This window comes from Protopterus annectens, chromosome 6.part0, assembly GCF_019279795.1.
Source record: "Protopterus annectens isolate FY-2018-M chromosome 6.part0, PAN1.0, whole genome shotgun sequence".
NCBI classification, from domain to species: Eukaryota; Metazoa; Chordata; order Ceratodontiformes; family Protopteridae; genus Protopterus; species Protopterus annectens.
In genome coordinates, this window is record NC_056737.1 from 1,723,255,324 (window position 1) to 1,723,272,823 (window position 17,500).

The 17,500-nt window shown below is 36.7% G+C and overlaps 1 protein-coding gene across 1 annotated transcript in view; it reads right to left on the bottom strand.

Annotated features, from left to right (window-relative positions):
* LOC122804911 (sterol 26-hydroxylase, mitochondrial-like) overlaps positions 1–17,500 on the bottom strand; it is a 755,523-nt gene that overhangs the window by 73,658 nt on the left and 664,365 nt on the right. Inside the window, exon 8 of the mRNA XM_044075121.1 lies at positions 13,914–14,117. Coding sequence (XP_043931056.1) covers positions 13,914–14,117 — 204 coding nt within the window. The remainder of the gene's footprint in view (positions 1–13,913; positions 14,118–17,500) is intronic.

Genomic DNA, 17,500 nt, shown 5'->3' on the forward strand with positions numbered 1-17,500 from the left:
TTGTTGTTTGTGAGGGCTAGTATGAATTCAGTGAAATATTTCTTAAATCATGTGGCAATGTTGTCTGTAGTGTTGCTGGTTGATGGGGGTGGAGTGCTAACTTGTCCTGGCTGTAGAATTTTGTGTATGGTGGACCAGAACGTTTGTGGGGTCTCCTTATGTTTTGATTGTATGTCACCGTGGTAGTTTATTTTGTCCTGTCTGATTTACCTTTTAGATTTATTTCTTAGTTCTAGATATTTCTGTTGGTCCTTTAGATTTATTTCTTATTTCCACATATTTCTGTTGGTTAACTGGATTTTTATTATCGAGCCATTTTTCTCATGCCTTGTCTTTAGTTCTTAGTAGTGATCTTTTCTCGTTGATGAGCTATGGAGCATAGTTGGATTTTGTTCTTATTGTTCTGGGATGAGCCAGTTTATTTAAGATGTTAAGGAAGGTAGTGTTAAAATACTGCACTGCAGTGTCTAAGTACAGATATCTGAGTGGTGTCCAATTGCAGAGTTTGAGTGTGGATATGAAGTTTTGGGAGCTGAAATGACTTTTATTTCAGATTTGATAGTAACTGGTAACTTTTATTGGATTTATATATATAAATGCATATGTCTAAGTGTGTGTCTTTCTGTATATATACATATTTGTGTGTGTGTGTGTGTGTGTGTGTGTATATATATATATATATATATATATATATATATATATATTTTTTTTTTTTTTTTTACATACACACACCACTTTCAGCCATAATGATAAAGAAATACTTTTCAGGTATTCTGCAGGGAAACAGTTCCTGGGATTTACAAATGGTTACAACTAGAGATATGCAATGCCATGAGCCTCCTACCTCTCATGATGACCATTTCCATTCAATGACTAGACCTCTGCATTGGTTTTCCATGATTAGAATAATAACTGCAGTAGGCAGTGGTCCCACCCACCGTATTACAAAATAATGAGGCAATGCAGGGGATACTAATTAGCTATGTGCACACCCCCAGAAATGCCTATGGCTACCGGTTTATGCTCTCCAGCAATTTAGAGTGTTACTTGGCTGCTAAGAAAATTAACTTGGACAAAATGATGTGGTCTCCCACTGTCGTCAATTGGTTAGACCATATTTTAGGCGAATTTAACAGTAGACAGGTAGTGGTGGGTGATATGTGAGTGTATGTATGTGTGTGGTGGGTTCATATTGATCTTTCAAAGGTGGTTTCAATGAATGCAAAATAACTGAAACCATTTCACCAAAACCAACTTCAGTGAAGCCCCCTGCAGACCCCATGTGTGGGGGGGCACTTCCACACCCCCATGGAATTATATATATCAACTCTGAAGTTGCACAGCAGTGGAGAAAAAGGTGATCTTCACTTTCATCAAAGGCAGTTTGGCAATCTGACTTCAGTTTCTTCGTGAATGCTAAAATTGCCTTCAATGGACTGACATGTTCCCATGTGTGGCAGTGTGTGTACATGTCTGCAGAGGATTAAATGTATTAGAATGACTGTGTATGTTTGTGTGTGTGCGTGTGTGTGTGTGTGTGTGTGTGTGTGTGTGTGTGTGTGTGTGTGTGTAGCAAGTGGGTTAGGTAGGGGATGAGAGAGGTGTGTGTGTGTGTGTGTGTGTGTGTGTGTGTGTGTGTGTGTGTGTGTGTGTGTGTGTGTGTGTGTGTCTGTATGCGTGTGTCTGTGAGTGTCTGCCTGTACAGGTGCATGCATATGGTTAAATAAAGGAGTATGTCTATGAACATGTCACATTGTGCAGTGGTGATGTATGTCTGTGTGACTATGTGAATGCCTGTGAGTGTGTGTAGGCATGAATGCCTGAATGTTTGTGTGAGATTCTGTGAGGGGGTGCCTGCACCAAAGTGATGCATGGGCCACCAGAGGTAATTGCCACCACAAAGGACAAGTGGTAAATGAGGATGATTGAGAAACATGCAAATTAGCTGATAATGACATCTTCCTCTTTGTTGCTAAAGTTACCTCCGAATCACTTTTCTCAAGATTATATAAATAGACCTAGCTGCAGTAAGCATGTTACTCAACCACTGGACCATTTTTCTAGAGTTGACATTACACAGGGTGGCTAAAATAGATCAAATATAATGTTAATAAAAGAGTACAAAAGAATTGATAAAAGTTACTGGAAAAATGTTTTCTTTACAATATTCAAAAAAAAAAGGCAGTGTAGAAAGCAATATTAATTGCAAATTTGAGTAGCATGTATAAAGTTATCTGGGACAAGATCCAAGAGATCCCATTCTTAATGGAAAAGGAATCTACTAGAACTGATTTGCATCAATAAGTTTTCTATGTTAATGATATGGTGACATATTTCCTTATTTATTTATGTAGTTATATTAGTTCAATATTGACGATTTTCAGGCTCAGCCTGGGTGAAATACAATATATTTTGCAACCAAAAAAAAATCATGCAGAACTGTAAGCAATAGCAGAATAGCTCAGACTAGTTGCATGGAAAAAATGGCATATATGCATTCCAGTGTACAGTGTACAGTTGCAAAAATGTTGAAATTCCACTGAAGAATGAAAGAGAAACATGGAAGGTGAAGCAGAGCACTAACAAATAGTCACACAGTTAAAAAATCAACAGCAGAAACAATTCAGCAGAAAAGTTTAGTGAAATTCAATAAAAAAACATAAGCCTTATTATTCATTGTGAGATGGTCATGTCAGTGGGGCATATTTTGCATGTGGAGGCAGCCCTTCTGTGTGGAGTTACTTAGCAGTCATTGCGTTCCAGCATTACCTCACTTTGGTAGGAAGACAGCCCTATGTGGAAGTATCAAGGGAGGAGAAGGTATGATCATTGACACAAATTCTACTACAAGCCAATAGAGAATACTGGTAACATTCCATCATCGATACAGCATTTGTTGTTTGTGCCTTGGTATGAGTTTGTAAACAAGGAGTGGAGTCTGAACAGAAGGGTGCATTGCAGAAGAACAGTTTTGTACTTGACAACTGGACTGCAGATCTAGCCCTTGAAGTACGTTAAATGGGCCCAGAAAATTGCTTTGAAACATCTCTGAACACCTACATAAAGTGCTTGTGATGTTCATACTCAGTCAAATCATGCCAGATGCTACAGTTTTCCTCAAGTGTTTTCTGATATCTAGTGGTGATTAAACCACTTCTGAGTTATTTGATTTTAGTAATGTGCCAAGCCTTTCAACACAGATCTTTTTGCATGCAGATCTTATCAATACTCAATTTATTAGCCTCATTTATAAGTATGCTGTCAGCATGCAGTTGAGTATTACATTATACAAATATAAACTTTAGCTGACAATTCACTGCAGACTCCAGCAGAGGGATGTGCATCACTTTACAGATTTTTGAATGGTTCTATTTGGTGCAGTATTATGTAAAATGTATTATACTAGGCAATCTCCCAGCATGCTCAACTTTTAATAGCTCCAGAATGTTCTTTGTATACTGAGCCTATCATGAAGAGTTGATTTAATTATGCAGCTAATTTAAATACTCCCAAAGCTAAGGAAGCCTTGTGGACAGCATCATAGCTGATGAAGCATGCAATGACAGTTGCGATCATCAAAGTGAATTAGTATGTGGACTGTATATGATTACTTGGCAGTTGTTATTGCTACATGACAGTAGTATGATAATCTATACCTTCCCACTTGCATGTTCTATGTTTTCAAATGTTTGAGGACTGGCACATCAGTGGTATGGTACATTCAGCATGAGGCAGTCATACTGCCAATATGCAAGAGATGTAAAGTTAACACTGACTCTTGGTAAAGAGCAATGTTTAAAAATCTGTCTGGGGATATCCTGCACAGGCATGAGGGATCTGCCTGCATCCTATGTCAGTATTCCCAAGGGCAAGAATAACCTTACAAGTCCAGTTTGCTGCTATAATCATCAGAGATGAAAGATCAACGAACAGTGACTTACCATCTCCTGCTGTACCTTGGCCCCAACACACATCACACTGGATATAAACTATTCTTGAATCTTTGCTGCAAAACTGACTACACAAAAGAATTGGAAGTTGTTTGGGTGTCAGAGAATTACTAAGAGTGTTGTTGTAGATGCCAAGAAACATTTGGTAAATTTTTGTAGTTCAAGGGATGTGTATTATCTTAGGTATTTAGGGGTTAAGCCTTGTTAGGATATATTGCTCAAAGTAAACACTTCATGGTGAAGGCTTTGTAATTAGTATCTAACTCACTCTAGTTCTACGCCATCCTCATTTCCTGTCTCTGTAAATTCAATTGCCAGAAGTTGCTAAACTGTTGAGCTATGTGGACTGTGCTTGTTATCACTACTATATGCTGAGACTTTAGACTGCTTAATAAAACATTGGAATCTTTTAAGGATTTGGCAAGACCTTCCCTTTACAAAGCCAGATTGTGATGAGTCCAGTGTCTATAGGTTGCCAATGTCCTTGCTGATCCTTTCCACAATAATTTGTTCCATGGCTTTGAATATTAGACATGTCAGACTGATTGGTCTGTAGGTCCTGGCGTCAGGTGATGACCCACCCTTATGAAAAGGGATGACTGTTGTGACCCTCCATTCACCTGGCACATAACCTCTTTTGAGGTTGTAGCTGAAGAATGCCTGATGTGGTCCTGCTAGGTGATGCTTTACGTTACTTAGGAAGCAACCATGGATATTGTCGGGATCCAGTGATGAATTGTTTTTGAGGGATTTCACAGGAGGTAGTGGGGGTGAAGTAAGGGCTAAATTTATCAGGCAGTACAGCAGATTTGCTATGTACCCTGGTCAGTGAAATTTGTGTCACTAACTACCAATTCTGCCCACTGCTGAGTGTTACTTTTAAGGTTTCTGACATAACCGAAGAAGGCCTTGCAATTGTCCTTACCCTGGATGGCTATGCTGACCTTGTAACTGACCTTGGTAGACATTATTTGACCTCTTAGTTTCTTGTTTAGTTGAATCAGAGAGTTCTTGTCACTATGAGAGTTACTTCTTCTTATTTTTGCAATGATTTTTTTCTTTTGTTTGATACCTTGTTAAGCTAAGGATTCCACAGCAGGGTTTATTTTTGGTATTATATCTGGTCTAATTTCTTGTAGGTACAGCACTTTCAATGCTGCCATTTACATGTTTCTGCAGGGTTTTTGTAAATAATTCTGCATAAGTAGTCATGGGGATTTGGGGAGCAGTCAATTTTGGCAAAATGTCACTTAGGTTACAATTTGCTTTAGAATAGCTCCTAACTGTTACAAGGTTTAGTTGGGTTTTCTGTGTAGATATTTACTTCAAGGAAGACTGCTTTGTAGTCCAGCCTCACCAATAAGGATGTGGCATGGGGGTGCAATGCTTTCCCATGTTGGTGAGTACTAGGTCCAATATGTTTATATATCACTGTACACACACTCATTAAATACAGGTTTATGGTTGTTATTATGCAATAGACCAGGTAAGCCATTTGAAGCCTAACCACTGCAGTCCCACTAGACTGATATATAGACTGCTACTGATATATAGAATGTATTTCATTTAGCAGATATCATGGAGAGAAGTAGGTTAAAAATTAAAAAAAGACAGCTGGGTACACAAGACCCAGGATAAAAAAGTGCCCAATCCCGGTAGGCATGCTGGTGCCAGGACTGGAAAAAATCACAGTGTAGAATCCTCAAGACATGGAAGCATTCCTACAATGGGGAAGGGCAAGGCCTAGGGGGAGGATGCCCCTCATTGTAGAAGGAAATAGCAATCCACAAAAATCACAAAAACTGATAGGCTAAAAAAAAGCCATACAGATGATAGAGTGGACCATACCTCTCAACCTGGAAACATCAAAAATCTGGACAAGGTCCATGAAAAATAGGTACAAATCTGTACGCTGATTAACATCTAATTTGCATACATAATTATCTAACCCCACCCACTCCGATGGAATTTTGGGATACCAGCTTTCAAACGCAAACTGAAGAACAAACAAAATATGGCACCAGATTCCAATGTCCTATTACCTGGCTATTTCGCCCCATTTACCATAAGCACTATTGTGTGCATACTGCTTTACTTCTACAATCAATGATTATTTGGATTTTATTTTTACATTTTGCAGCACATCAATGCACAAACACTGACAGACATCTGATAAACAAAGCAATACTGTCTCACAATGAAAAGAGACTTGACATTAAAACTTCTCTGCCCTTGAAACTCACTTTCAGTGAAACAGCATTGAAACTCACACCACATACAAAGAAAATGCATCTGGCCAGTGGTGGATAAAGATTACCTTTGGGCTGTTTCAAATCATTGGTCCGTTGTACACAAAACAAGAAACATACATGTGTTCTTTTCTTTGATACACCTTCCTGACTAAGTTATATTCCTTGTATAATACAGCACACTTGTTAGTGCATTTTAAATTTCTTGTTTGAATGAACATTTTTCCAGTAGGCTATACTGTAGGCAATGAAAAAAATGCATGAACCAGTAATTACAAAACTGCCCAATTCAGAACATTTCTATCATAAAAGTCTACTTCCACACCCAAACTATAAACAGAATAACAGTAGTGTAAGCCATAGGCATCTTGCACAGCTTCTTGCACTTATTTTCAAATAAAGTTTTTTTTGGTGGTGGGGGGCAAAGGGTCAAAAACCAGGGACACATTTTAAACATTGCTTGTATAATTTTGGAAAGTTGCTAGAATAAGATTTTGTGCTATCAGCATACATGTTACTGACAAGTCTTGAAACCAGAACCCTATATACTACAGTCAGTGCAACATACCAGTGTGTTAAATCAGCAGCTTGAAAAATAGGAAGACTGAAACTTAATGGCTATCATTTAATGAATTCAGTTCTCACTTCTCACTATAGCTCTCTCAACCTCTTAGCACAAAAAAACCTGGATAAACAACAAAGCGAATAATGGGGGAATATAAATTGTGTTCTCACTTCTCACCATAGCTCTCAACTCTTAATACAAAAAAATCTGATATGCAGTCGAAGAGATCACAGAGGATACTATTCTAGCCCCCAATAGCCCCACGGCATTGTCCAACTAAGCAACTCACTCAGAGCCACACAGTAGAATCAAATTCTTGAGTACAAAAAATAGCCTAATAACAGCCCAAAGTTTCATTCCACTGCACAAGACTTCAAACACTCCCCAACAACCACATCAGCAACCTTCTCAAGGTTGCTTAGTTAGTTTCCACAAGTAAAGCCACTTGCCATTTGCTCTAACATCTACTTAGCTGCACTATCAAGGCATCAAGTGAAAAAGCAAATACACAAATATTTCTGTATTGTACTGATATTCGTTTGAGACTATAGTGTGAACACATTATATGAACACACTATACTCTCAAATGAATATCAGTACAATACAGAAATATTTATGTATATTTGTGCATTTGTGCACACACACACACACACACACACACACACACACACACACACACACACACAAACCTTTGTTTCTTACCTAATTCCCCAACCGAGTGCTTTATCCGTCTCACGTTTACCCGCTCGCGCTGCCTGCTGCTTACCACTTGGAAATATAAAACTGAACCGATAGTACTGCTGCGACTCCCTGTAATTCTTGTTGTTGCTGTATTCCTGGTTCCTGCTTGCAGCCAGCTTGTAAAAAAATAAAACAAGCGTTACTGCCATTAGGGTTGCTTGCTGCTGTATTCCCGCTCGCACCCAGCCGGAAATAATGACGTGAGCTCTTGAGCTCAATTCCGACTGGCTGGTAGCCCTGACGGGCACTGATGTCATCACGCATGTGATGATGTCAGCTCCGACAGCGCGATTTAAAAAAAAAAAAATTAAGCAAAAAAGTCGGAAATGAAGGGGTGCCAATCGGGAATCATGGCACCCCTTCATTTGGACCCCAAAACTCGGTAAATACCGAGTAATTCAGTATGGTTGGGAGGTCTGGAGTGGACTACTGAGGATAAGAAAGAAATTATGTATTGTCACTATTAAGCAAGAAGTCCAGAATTTCCAGACACAAGATGTATGAAAAGATTAAGAGAGAAATTAGAGGAAGGAAAAATACTTCCACAAGAAAAACTGCCAGAAGCTTCAAATGAAAATGTGTGTTCATTAATACAAATCCATGAAAAACACTATATAGACCAAGAAACCTTGGGCCATTTGGAAAAAGAAGTGACTGAGAAAGTGCAAAAATATAAAGAACAAAATCTAGAGACTTTTGAAATGTATAAAAAAGAAATATGGACACAGGAAAGAAAGAGAGATCTGAAATGGTGCAATATTTATGCAAAGGAGAAAGCCAAATTAATCAACACAAAAAAGACAGCCCTAAAGATATTCCAAAGAGAAATAAAGGCAAAGGGATCCAGATATGGAAAATTTCACAATAAAAATACGTTCACAAAGGTGGAATGTAACATACAAGGTTAGTAACATAGAAGTTAAAAAAATAGAAGCTGAAGTTATAGAATACTTGTAAAGTGAAGGATTTAGTGTAGAATGTCTAATACAGGTTATACCACAGCATGATGAAACAACAAGTCCCCAAAGTAAGGAGAAACAGGTGGAGCAGGAGACATCTGAAGAAGAAATATGGACATGGGAAAGAAAAAGAGATTTAATATGGTTCAATATTTATGCAAAGGAGAAAGCAGAACTAATCAGTACAAAAAGATTAGCACCAAAGATATCTGATAAAACAAATGAACACAGTAATCAAGACTGTCCATAAAGATTTATGTGATATAACAGAAGTAAATAGTAAATATTACTGTGCAGCTAAATTAATAACAGATAAAGTCTTAACCACATGAACACAGGGTAGTAAGGGAAAGGAAGGGGAGAAATTGAATGCCATCATGGAAATATAGAATAGAGAAAACTATAAAGCATTTAAGGTAAGAAGCGTCGTCACTGTTAGAAGAATATAAAAGAGGGAACAGATCAACAAAAATGGAAAGATAGACGTGATAAAAGCAACATGCAGTATTACAACAGATCAGGATCTATTGTGCGCTATCACAAATAATACACTAAAAATAGCACAGGCAGAAAAATGTAGAAGATATGTTGATAAATATAAAGGAAAAGTACAAAATAAGCAATTTACTAATGACCCAAAAAAGTTTTATAGAGAATTGGGAAACAAGGCAAAAGGAATTGAAACACCACCAAAAAAAGAAGAAATAGATACATTTTGGAGAAATAGCTCTGAAGATTCTGTGGAACATAACAATGATGCTAAATGGATAGAAGAAAAAAAAAGAAAGAATTAGAAGTTCAAATGTTCAGGATATGGGTTGAAGTAATGGACAGAGAGATTGAAACAAAGTTAAGAAAAGCTCCTAATTTTAAAACTTCAGGCCCAGATGCCATATCTAACTTCTGGCTAGACATATTAACATCTTTACATGAAGATTTAGCCATGAGTAACAACTATTTATATGCGCCCCCCCAAACAGACACCAGTCTGGTTAACAACAGGAAAAACAATACTCCTACTTAAGAGTGCACCTGCAAGCTATCCTAAAAACTATAGATCAACTTGCCTTCCAACAACATGTAAACTATACATTGGAATTAATGCCGACAGAGTTTATAGTCATTTAGAAGAAAACTCAATCATGGGGATAGAACAAAAGTTAATAAAAGAAAATCGTACGGAACAAAGGATCATTTGCTGCTAAATAAAGTCGTACTGGAGAAATGTAAAAAGGGGAAAAAATCTAAGTATGGCATGGATAGACTACAAGAAAGCATTTCACAGTATCCCACATTCATAGATAAAAGACTGCTTAAAAATGTGTAAAATACATCCTACACTCATCAATTGCATTACAGCAACCATGAAACAGTGGCAAACCACTTTGCAGTTAAACCAAGATAAGGAACAAATTATTGTTCCAGGGATAAAAATTTAAAGGAGAATATTACAGGGTGATTTGGTGACTCTCTGTCACCACTGCTCATTTGTCTTGCTCTTACCCCTTAAGCTGTCTGCTTAACAGATTAGGTCATGGCTACAATTTGGCTCCCAGAAACCAGCTGTAAAGACGTTGCATCTTCTTCTTGTGGATGATTTAAAACTGTATAGTTCATCATATGAAGAGAAAGTACAACTGCAAGTGGCCAAAACTCTTTCAGATGATATAAGATTATAATTTGCTCTTGATAAATGTGCAAAAGCAACCTTTAAAGCAGGAATGCTGCAGCACCAAGAAAATATCAGTTTGGGACAGGAATGTGAAATAAAAGAACTTGAGCAAGAGGGAGCGTATAAATATTAGTGACATAATGAAAGATCAACAATAAAACATGGCCAAATGTGAATAAAACTTAGTAAGGAATATTTTAGAAGACTAAAATGAATACTGAAAGCAGTATTGACATCTAATCATGAATAAAGTTCAAGCTATAAACAAATCTGCTCTTCCTGTCCTAACTTACAGTTTGGAGTGACTGACTGGCCCCAAAAGGTGTTGGATAGCTTGGACAGGAAAACAAGAAGGATGTTTCATGCTCATCAAATGATTTATAAAAAATAGTGCATACCAAGACTATATATTCCCCATTCTGAAGGAGATATGAACCACCTCGAAATTGATTACATGTATAGATCTGCAGTCATGGGACTGCATACATATCTGCTTACCTCACAAAACCCAAATGTAGTGAAAGTTTTGAAACATGAGGAGAATAAGTCTAAGATGACTACCCTGCTTAATTTAACAGAAGCATATAAAGTGGGAAGGGAAATCAAACTAGAAGTAGATAAAAGTCAGACAGCAATTGAATGTGCCAAAAAACAAATGAAGGAATATAGGGTGAAGAATCAGATGAGAAGGCAAGGAATATGGAAAATAAATAAATATAGTTGCAAGTATAGAAAACTCTTGGAACAACCTCATGTTGATCAGGATTGAATGTAAGAATAGTTAAAGAGAGGTGAATTTAAACCAAAAGATGAAAGGTTAATATTGGCGGCCCAAGATAGCGGACTACAAATATATTGGTTTACAAAGTCCACTAAACATGTGGGAAAAACAGACAAATCTAGGTTTTGAAAAACAGAATTGGAAACAGTTGTACATCTTGTTGCTGGCTGTGATATACTAATGACAGAAGGCCTGTATACTGAAAGGCATAATGATGTGGCAAAACTGTGGCATTGTGGATTGTGCAAACATTACAATATTGAAGAAGCTGAAAAACACCAGAAACATAAGCCACAAAGCCTTATTGAAAATTATGAAGTTTATATCACATGGAATCACCCATTACCACAGTTCAAAAAAATAGATGCCAGAAAACCAGATACAGTAGTCCATGAAAAGAAGACAAAAGTAGCATTGATTATTGAAATTGCTATACTCAGTGACTACAGTGTCTTATGTACAAAGAGACACAAAGTCATAAAATATCAGGATCTGCAGGCAGAAATGAGGGCAATGTTGAAGAAGGACACTTAGTTCCAATAGTAGTAGTAGGAGCAACAATCGTACTTAGATATGTTACCAATATATGTAACTCCGTACGAATTCCTGGACGGGTCATTACTGGGCACATTGTGGGTGCTGTGAAGAGCACTTCTGGCTAACATCAGAGATTGAAACAATACTAATTTCATGAACTTTAATCATACATTGACTTAGAAATGGGGTCCATGCCCGTCATGGTATTAGAAACCCAAAATACATGGAGAAATTAAAAAAGTATACCCAATTACTTACTTCCCCTGTTTGTACATATAAGTTAGAAGTGTAGGGTGTGGTCAAGTCCACCACACTGGGGGTGAAGGGGGGGGTTACTGCTGTAAAATATTTTGTGTGTGTTTTTATACTTTTTTGAGTTATGCTTCTTAATGTTGAAAAATTGATTACGTGTAACTCAATTGTAAAATATCTTGACAGGATATAGGGGAAAACGGAAACATTTACCTATAGTCATCTTAGTACCAAATTTGAAAACTAAGCGATTATATACAAATGTGTGTTTTCTTCCCTGTGGACTGGCTTACTTATGTGATTAATCAATCAGTAAATGAATGAATTCATAATAAATAAGGGACAATATCCTTCTTAAAGGTACATTACAAAGTAATTTGAGTGAAATGGATGCCTATTAATGCTTCATAGAATATGTGTAAAATAAAAGGCCATGAAATGTCTAGGATTTTGAGGTTAACTCTTTTGTTTCCGTTTTATATATTGACTAGAAATATTTATTCAGTAAACATGCTTTTTCATTATTCATCTTTGCCCAGTGTTTTCACTATGCTTTCTACCTACTATCACTCTGCCTTACTAAAAAAATATGACCACATATGCTTTCTACATTTATGTTTTACCTGCAAATATCAGTACTCCCTTGACTCTTTACCAGCTTATATGAATTACCTTGGAGTTCACTTTACAATAGTATGAATACTTTCATCTCTTTCTTCAATTCTAGCTAGTATAGTCGTTGTTCCTATTTTTCTGTTTTCTTATTCTTCTTTAGTGGGTTTATGTTGTTACTTCTTTACACCCAAATTGAGCTCATAATCTATCACATTGCTTTATGTGCTTCAAAACAGATATACTGAAAGACAAAAATGCACAATTTCAAAGAAAAATATTAAAATTGAAGCTAATTGTGGAAGTACTTTTACAGACCTACTTAACCTTGTAGTGGGAGTGTCTGCATTTTACAAGTAGGCTCAGATATGTGGAGTAGTCTTCCAATGACTATCAGAAATTTAGATGTCCTTCCACAGTATAAAACATACCTATTCAAACACGTTTATTCTTTCAGAAAACTATTATACAGATGATGGACAAAAAAAGCCCATTTCTAGCATCCAATGCAATCCTTATCTAATTCCTTATACTCTTTTTCAGACGAGCAAACATTGCATATCTCATTATCCTGTCTACCCATACTCTGCTAACTTCTCTCGTTTACTAAACACTTAAAATACTTACCTACTTCACACTCCCTTTTGAGTTGGTATTCCTAAACATTCTCCATTTAATCTAATTTACTTTACACATATTTTTGCAATTAGTGTTATTGACTATATACCACATGATGTTACTATATTTACTATAACCAGTAAGCTTTTTCAATTATATTCTCTCAAAAAGCAGCTTTATGTTTTTAACTCACTGCTATCTGCTTAGTTTTGTTAATGGTATTTTATCACTATTTATGTTATTGTTACATACAATACTTTGCTATTTTACTGCTTTGCCTGTAGCCTAGATCAAGGTTAAAAAGGACCACTGGTCCAGCTAAATCTGACCAATAAGAAAAATAAATAAATAATCAAACAAACCGCTAAATTCTGCTATAGCCTTAATGCTCTAAACCCGTGTCTCATTTTTGGGTTGCAATACATTGTTCTATGGCAGAACTCCAAATTATTGCATTGCAAATTTCAAGCACAGCAGTAATTGCAGTAAATGTCACATGTGCAGTTAGTGCTGAGTGCAAAACTGTCCTTAAAATAGGACTCAAGTAAAACAAGGTATTATCCTTTTTCTAAGGTCTAGAAACCTCAGAGTTAAATATGTTGGGTAAGAGGTGCAGAGAACATATTCTCTTATGTGGAGTGTGTGTGTGGGGCTTTGACTCACATGAAAAACACATTTTAATTCAGTTTTTGATTTTTTTTTTAATTGTCGTTCAGGCAGAATTCAAAGTCATGACTTCCACAACAATACTGTACAACCTTTTAAAAGAAGCACCATTAAAATGCATTGTACCCTTATGAAATGCAGAACCATTAACAGAGACTAATGAATATTTAGAAGGTAGGCTATTTCACATTTAATCAAAAGCATTGCTCATTGAAGTATACATTGGTCTGTGCCTGTTTTGTCAAGAAGGTCTGTTATTTCTCAAGTCAACTTGTGCATAAAACAAGTAATCAGGAAGATGGTCAGCTTACCCTTGCTAGAGCAAAGTACATCTCCAGTTCTGCAACTCTTCGGCCCACGCAGGCTCGGACTCCAACACCAAAAGGGACTGAACTGAATGGGTTGTGCTTGTACCTCTCTGTGGTCCTCAGCCAGCGTTCAGGCTGAAATTGATATGGATCAGGAAAGTCCTTCTCATCATGTGAGGCTGCATAGTGACACATGTGGAACAGAGTCTGTAGTGAAAAGGGAGAAAACCAACAAGAAGCACAGAAAAGGGAAAAAATTTAAAAAAATGTGGATAATGTAAAGAGAAACAGAAGAGTTAAAAGGACCAAAATAAAAAGAAAGAATACAACAATTAATGTATTTTTAAGTTCTGACACACTGTTGAAGTTTTTAGTGACATTTGACATGAGCTTTGCAAATGAAAACCGGAACACTCTGTAGTAACAACAACAACATACTGTGGATAAAGAGCAGATTATTCTCAACAATGATATCATATGTAATACACTATTCATTGCACAACACTGTACTTCTGGATCTATGATTGCTATATTCCCAGGGTATGAATCTCTCTCCCTCTCTCTCTCTCTCTATATATATATATATATATATATATATATATATATATATTTTTTTTTTATTTTATTTTATTTTATTTTACATTTGTTGACCGGGCTAGTCTAGCTGGAGAAAATTCCATTTTCAGTAGAGGCCCGGGGAGAAAAGCTCCACAAAAATTAGTACATAGAGACAAAAAATATTAGTATGCATGTTAATGAAACAATAATAACAAACTGAACAATTTAAGATTGTTACTACAAGTGTTAATTTCTATCATACATATTTACAAGAAAATAAGAAGCTATATGTCTTAAGATTAAAGGTGCATGAATTAATTACTTCCCCTCACAGTTACAGACTAGGGAAAAAAGATGTTAAATTTTATACAGAAAACAGAGATACATGTAAGGTATGGATACAGGGAGAGTAGGTAAAGAAAAAGAGTGTAAAGAATAAGGGGAAAAGAATAAAATAAATAAAAGGGAGTTAGATTATGAAAAGTATTAAGTTAGGACAGTAATAGGCAGTGAAGCAAATTAGAAGACAGTGTGGGAGGAAGGGAAGAATGCCAAGTGGAGAAGTAGAGTCAGAGAAGAGGTAGTTATAGTAAAGTTAAAGTATTGGGAATCAGGTTAATCAGGTTTGCTACAGGAGCAGAGCCAGTGATTTTGGAAGTGGAGTTTAATATTTTGTTTGAAGAGAGGCAGTGATGTAATCTTTGTTATGTTGCTAGGTAACGAATTCCATTTTGAACCTACAGAATTGGTAAAAAGGGAGTCACCAGCAGTGTTGTTTGATTTTATGGAACTAGTCAATAACTTCGTAGATGAGCGGAGAGAGTTGAGATTATTATAGGGGATTATGAGTTGAGAGAGTATAGGGGTGTTGTTTGGTTGGTACAGTATTTTGTGGGCAATGGTAAGTTGGTGGATTGCAAGATAGTTCTGATACTCTAGCCAGCCTAGTTGCTTCAAGTTAACACAGTGATGAGTTCTGTAGGTGTTACCTGTAGCGAAGCGGGCAATGTTATTGTAGCAGGTAGTTAGTTTGTTTAGGTTGTTCTTCTTGAGGTTGGTGAAGATAGGTGAGGCATAAAGAAGAGTAGAAATAAGATGGGAGTGAGCAATCCTAGTTCTGGTAGATGGAGTAAGGAACGGTCTGATTCGATATAAGGATCCTATTTTTCTGTTGACTTGTTTTATGGAGTTGTTTATGTGTTGGTTGAAAGAGAGATTATTATCAATGGTAATACCTAACAATTTAGTGGTAGAGTCAGGTGAAATGACAGTGGCACTGTTGGAGTAGATAGAGAAGTTTAAGGGGGATGTCCTAGAAGTGGGTGTGAAAAGGAGCAGTTTAGTTTTTTTAGCATTTAATAAGAGGAATCGGCTGGAGAACCATGTTTCTATGGTATTGAAGACATTTTGAGTAAGAGAGATAAGCTCTGGGGTGGAGGATGCAGTGCAGATGAGTGTAGAATCATCAGCATATTGAATGCAGGTTGCTTGAGGGATTATAGTATGAAGATCATTAATGAAGAGAGACAAGAGAAGTGGGCCAAGAATTGAGCCTTGTGGAACTCCGATAGAAACAGGCAAAAGTGAAGAAATATGGTTGTCCCAAAGAACAGCTTGTTTTCTATTTGTGAGATAGGAATTAAACCATTTAATGGCTGGAATATCAAAAGATAGGGATTCAAGAGTATTAATTAATAAGGAGTGGTTGACCATATCGAATGCTTTGGAGAGGTCAATGAAGAGGGCAGAAGAGAGTAGGTTGTTATTACGGTTTTGATTAATAGTGTCTACAAAGGAAAGCAGGGCAGTAGTAGTACTATGATGTGGTCTAAAACCATGTTGAGAGTTTGCTATTATGTTGTGAAGAGAGAGATGTTGTACAAGTTGATGGTGGATACATTTCTCCATGATCTTGGCTAAAGTTGAGAGGAGAGCAATTGGTCTATAGTTAGAGTATTCTAAGGAGTTTCCACCTTTATGAAGTGGGATAATATGAGAGACTTTCCAGATATCCGGGATGTTTCCTTCTTTGATTGTCCTATTTATGAGGATAGATATAGGATATGCGATAACCTTAGCAGCCTTTTGTAGAAAGAGTGAGGGGAGCTTGTCAGCAGAGGGGGTACAGGGTTTTAGTTTGTGCAGGAGTCTGTATATGTAAGATGTGGAGACAGGTTGTAGAGAGAATTTAAAGGTAGAGTTTCTTAGGTTATTTGGTGGGTTTAAGTTGTTGGCATTTAGTTGTTTAGCTAGAGCTTGGATAGTTTCAGTGAAGAAAGAATTGAAAGCATCTGCAGTTTGCTGAGGGGTATTAGGGTCAGCATTAATAGGGGAAGGTGTTTTGGAAGTACCTGGGGAGAGAAGTCTATTGACAGAAGACCAGAAAAGCTTAGAATTATTGACATGGGTCTGTTGTAGTTCAAAGTAGAATTTCTTTTTGTCAGATATTATTGACTTTTTTGTTAGATTTCTGAGCTGGCGGAAGTTTAGGAGATCTTGGTTATTTCTATGGGATCTCCATGAGGCCCAGACTTTATTTCTGGTGAGAATAACCATTCATATATATATATATATATATATATATATATATATATATATATATATATGTACAGAGAGAGAGAGGAAAGACAGAGAGATGGCTCTACCTTGTTTAATTGACATTTCAAAACTTCAAAACCCATGTGGCCAAGACTATATGATGGAATTTTTGAAACTTCTAACACTGTGAATTGAGATCACCATACAGTGTGAAATGGGAGATTTACCATTTTCCTCACTGTAGTACAATCTTGGAGTTGGTACATTTAAGTAGCAGAGGTTGTGGAGGTGCAGAGTGGCAAGCCCCCCTGCAAAAACATAAAGGTAACGTTTTTTTGTTTTTGCTTGGTGGTTTTGTTGTGTTTTCAAAGTTTCAAAGCTTTGATGATATGGTCTCCGTCATATGGGTTTTGAAGTTTTGAAACTTTGATAAAACAACATAGACCCATATAGAAATATATATACATATAACTATATATAGCTATATATATATA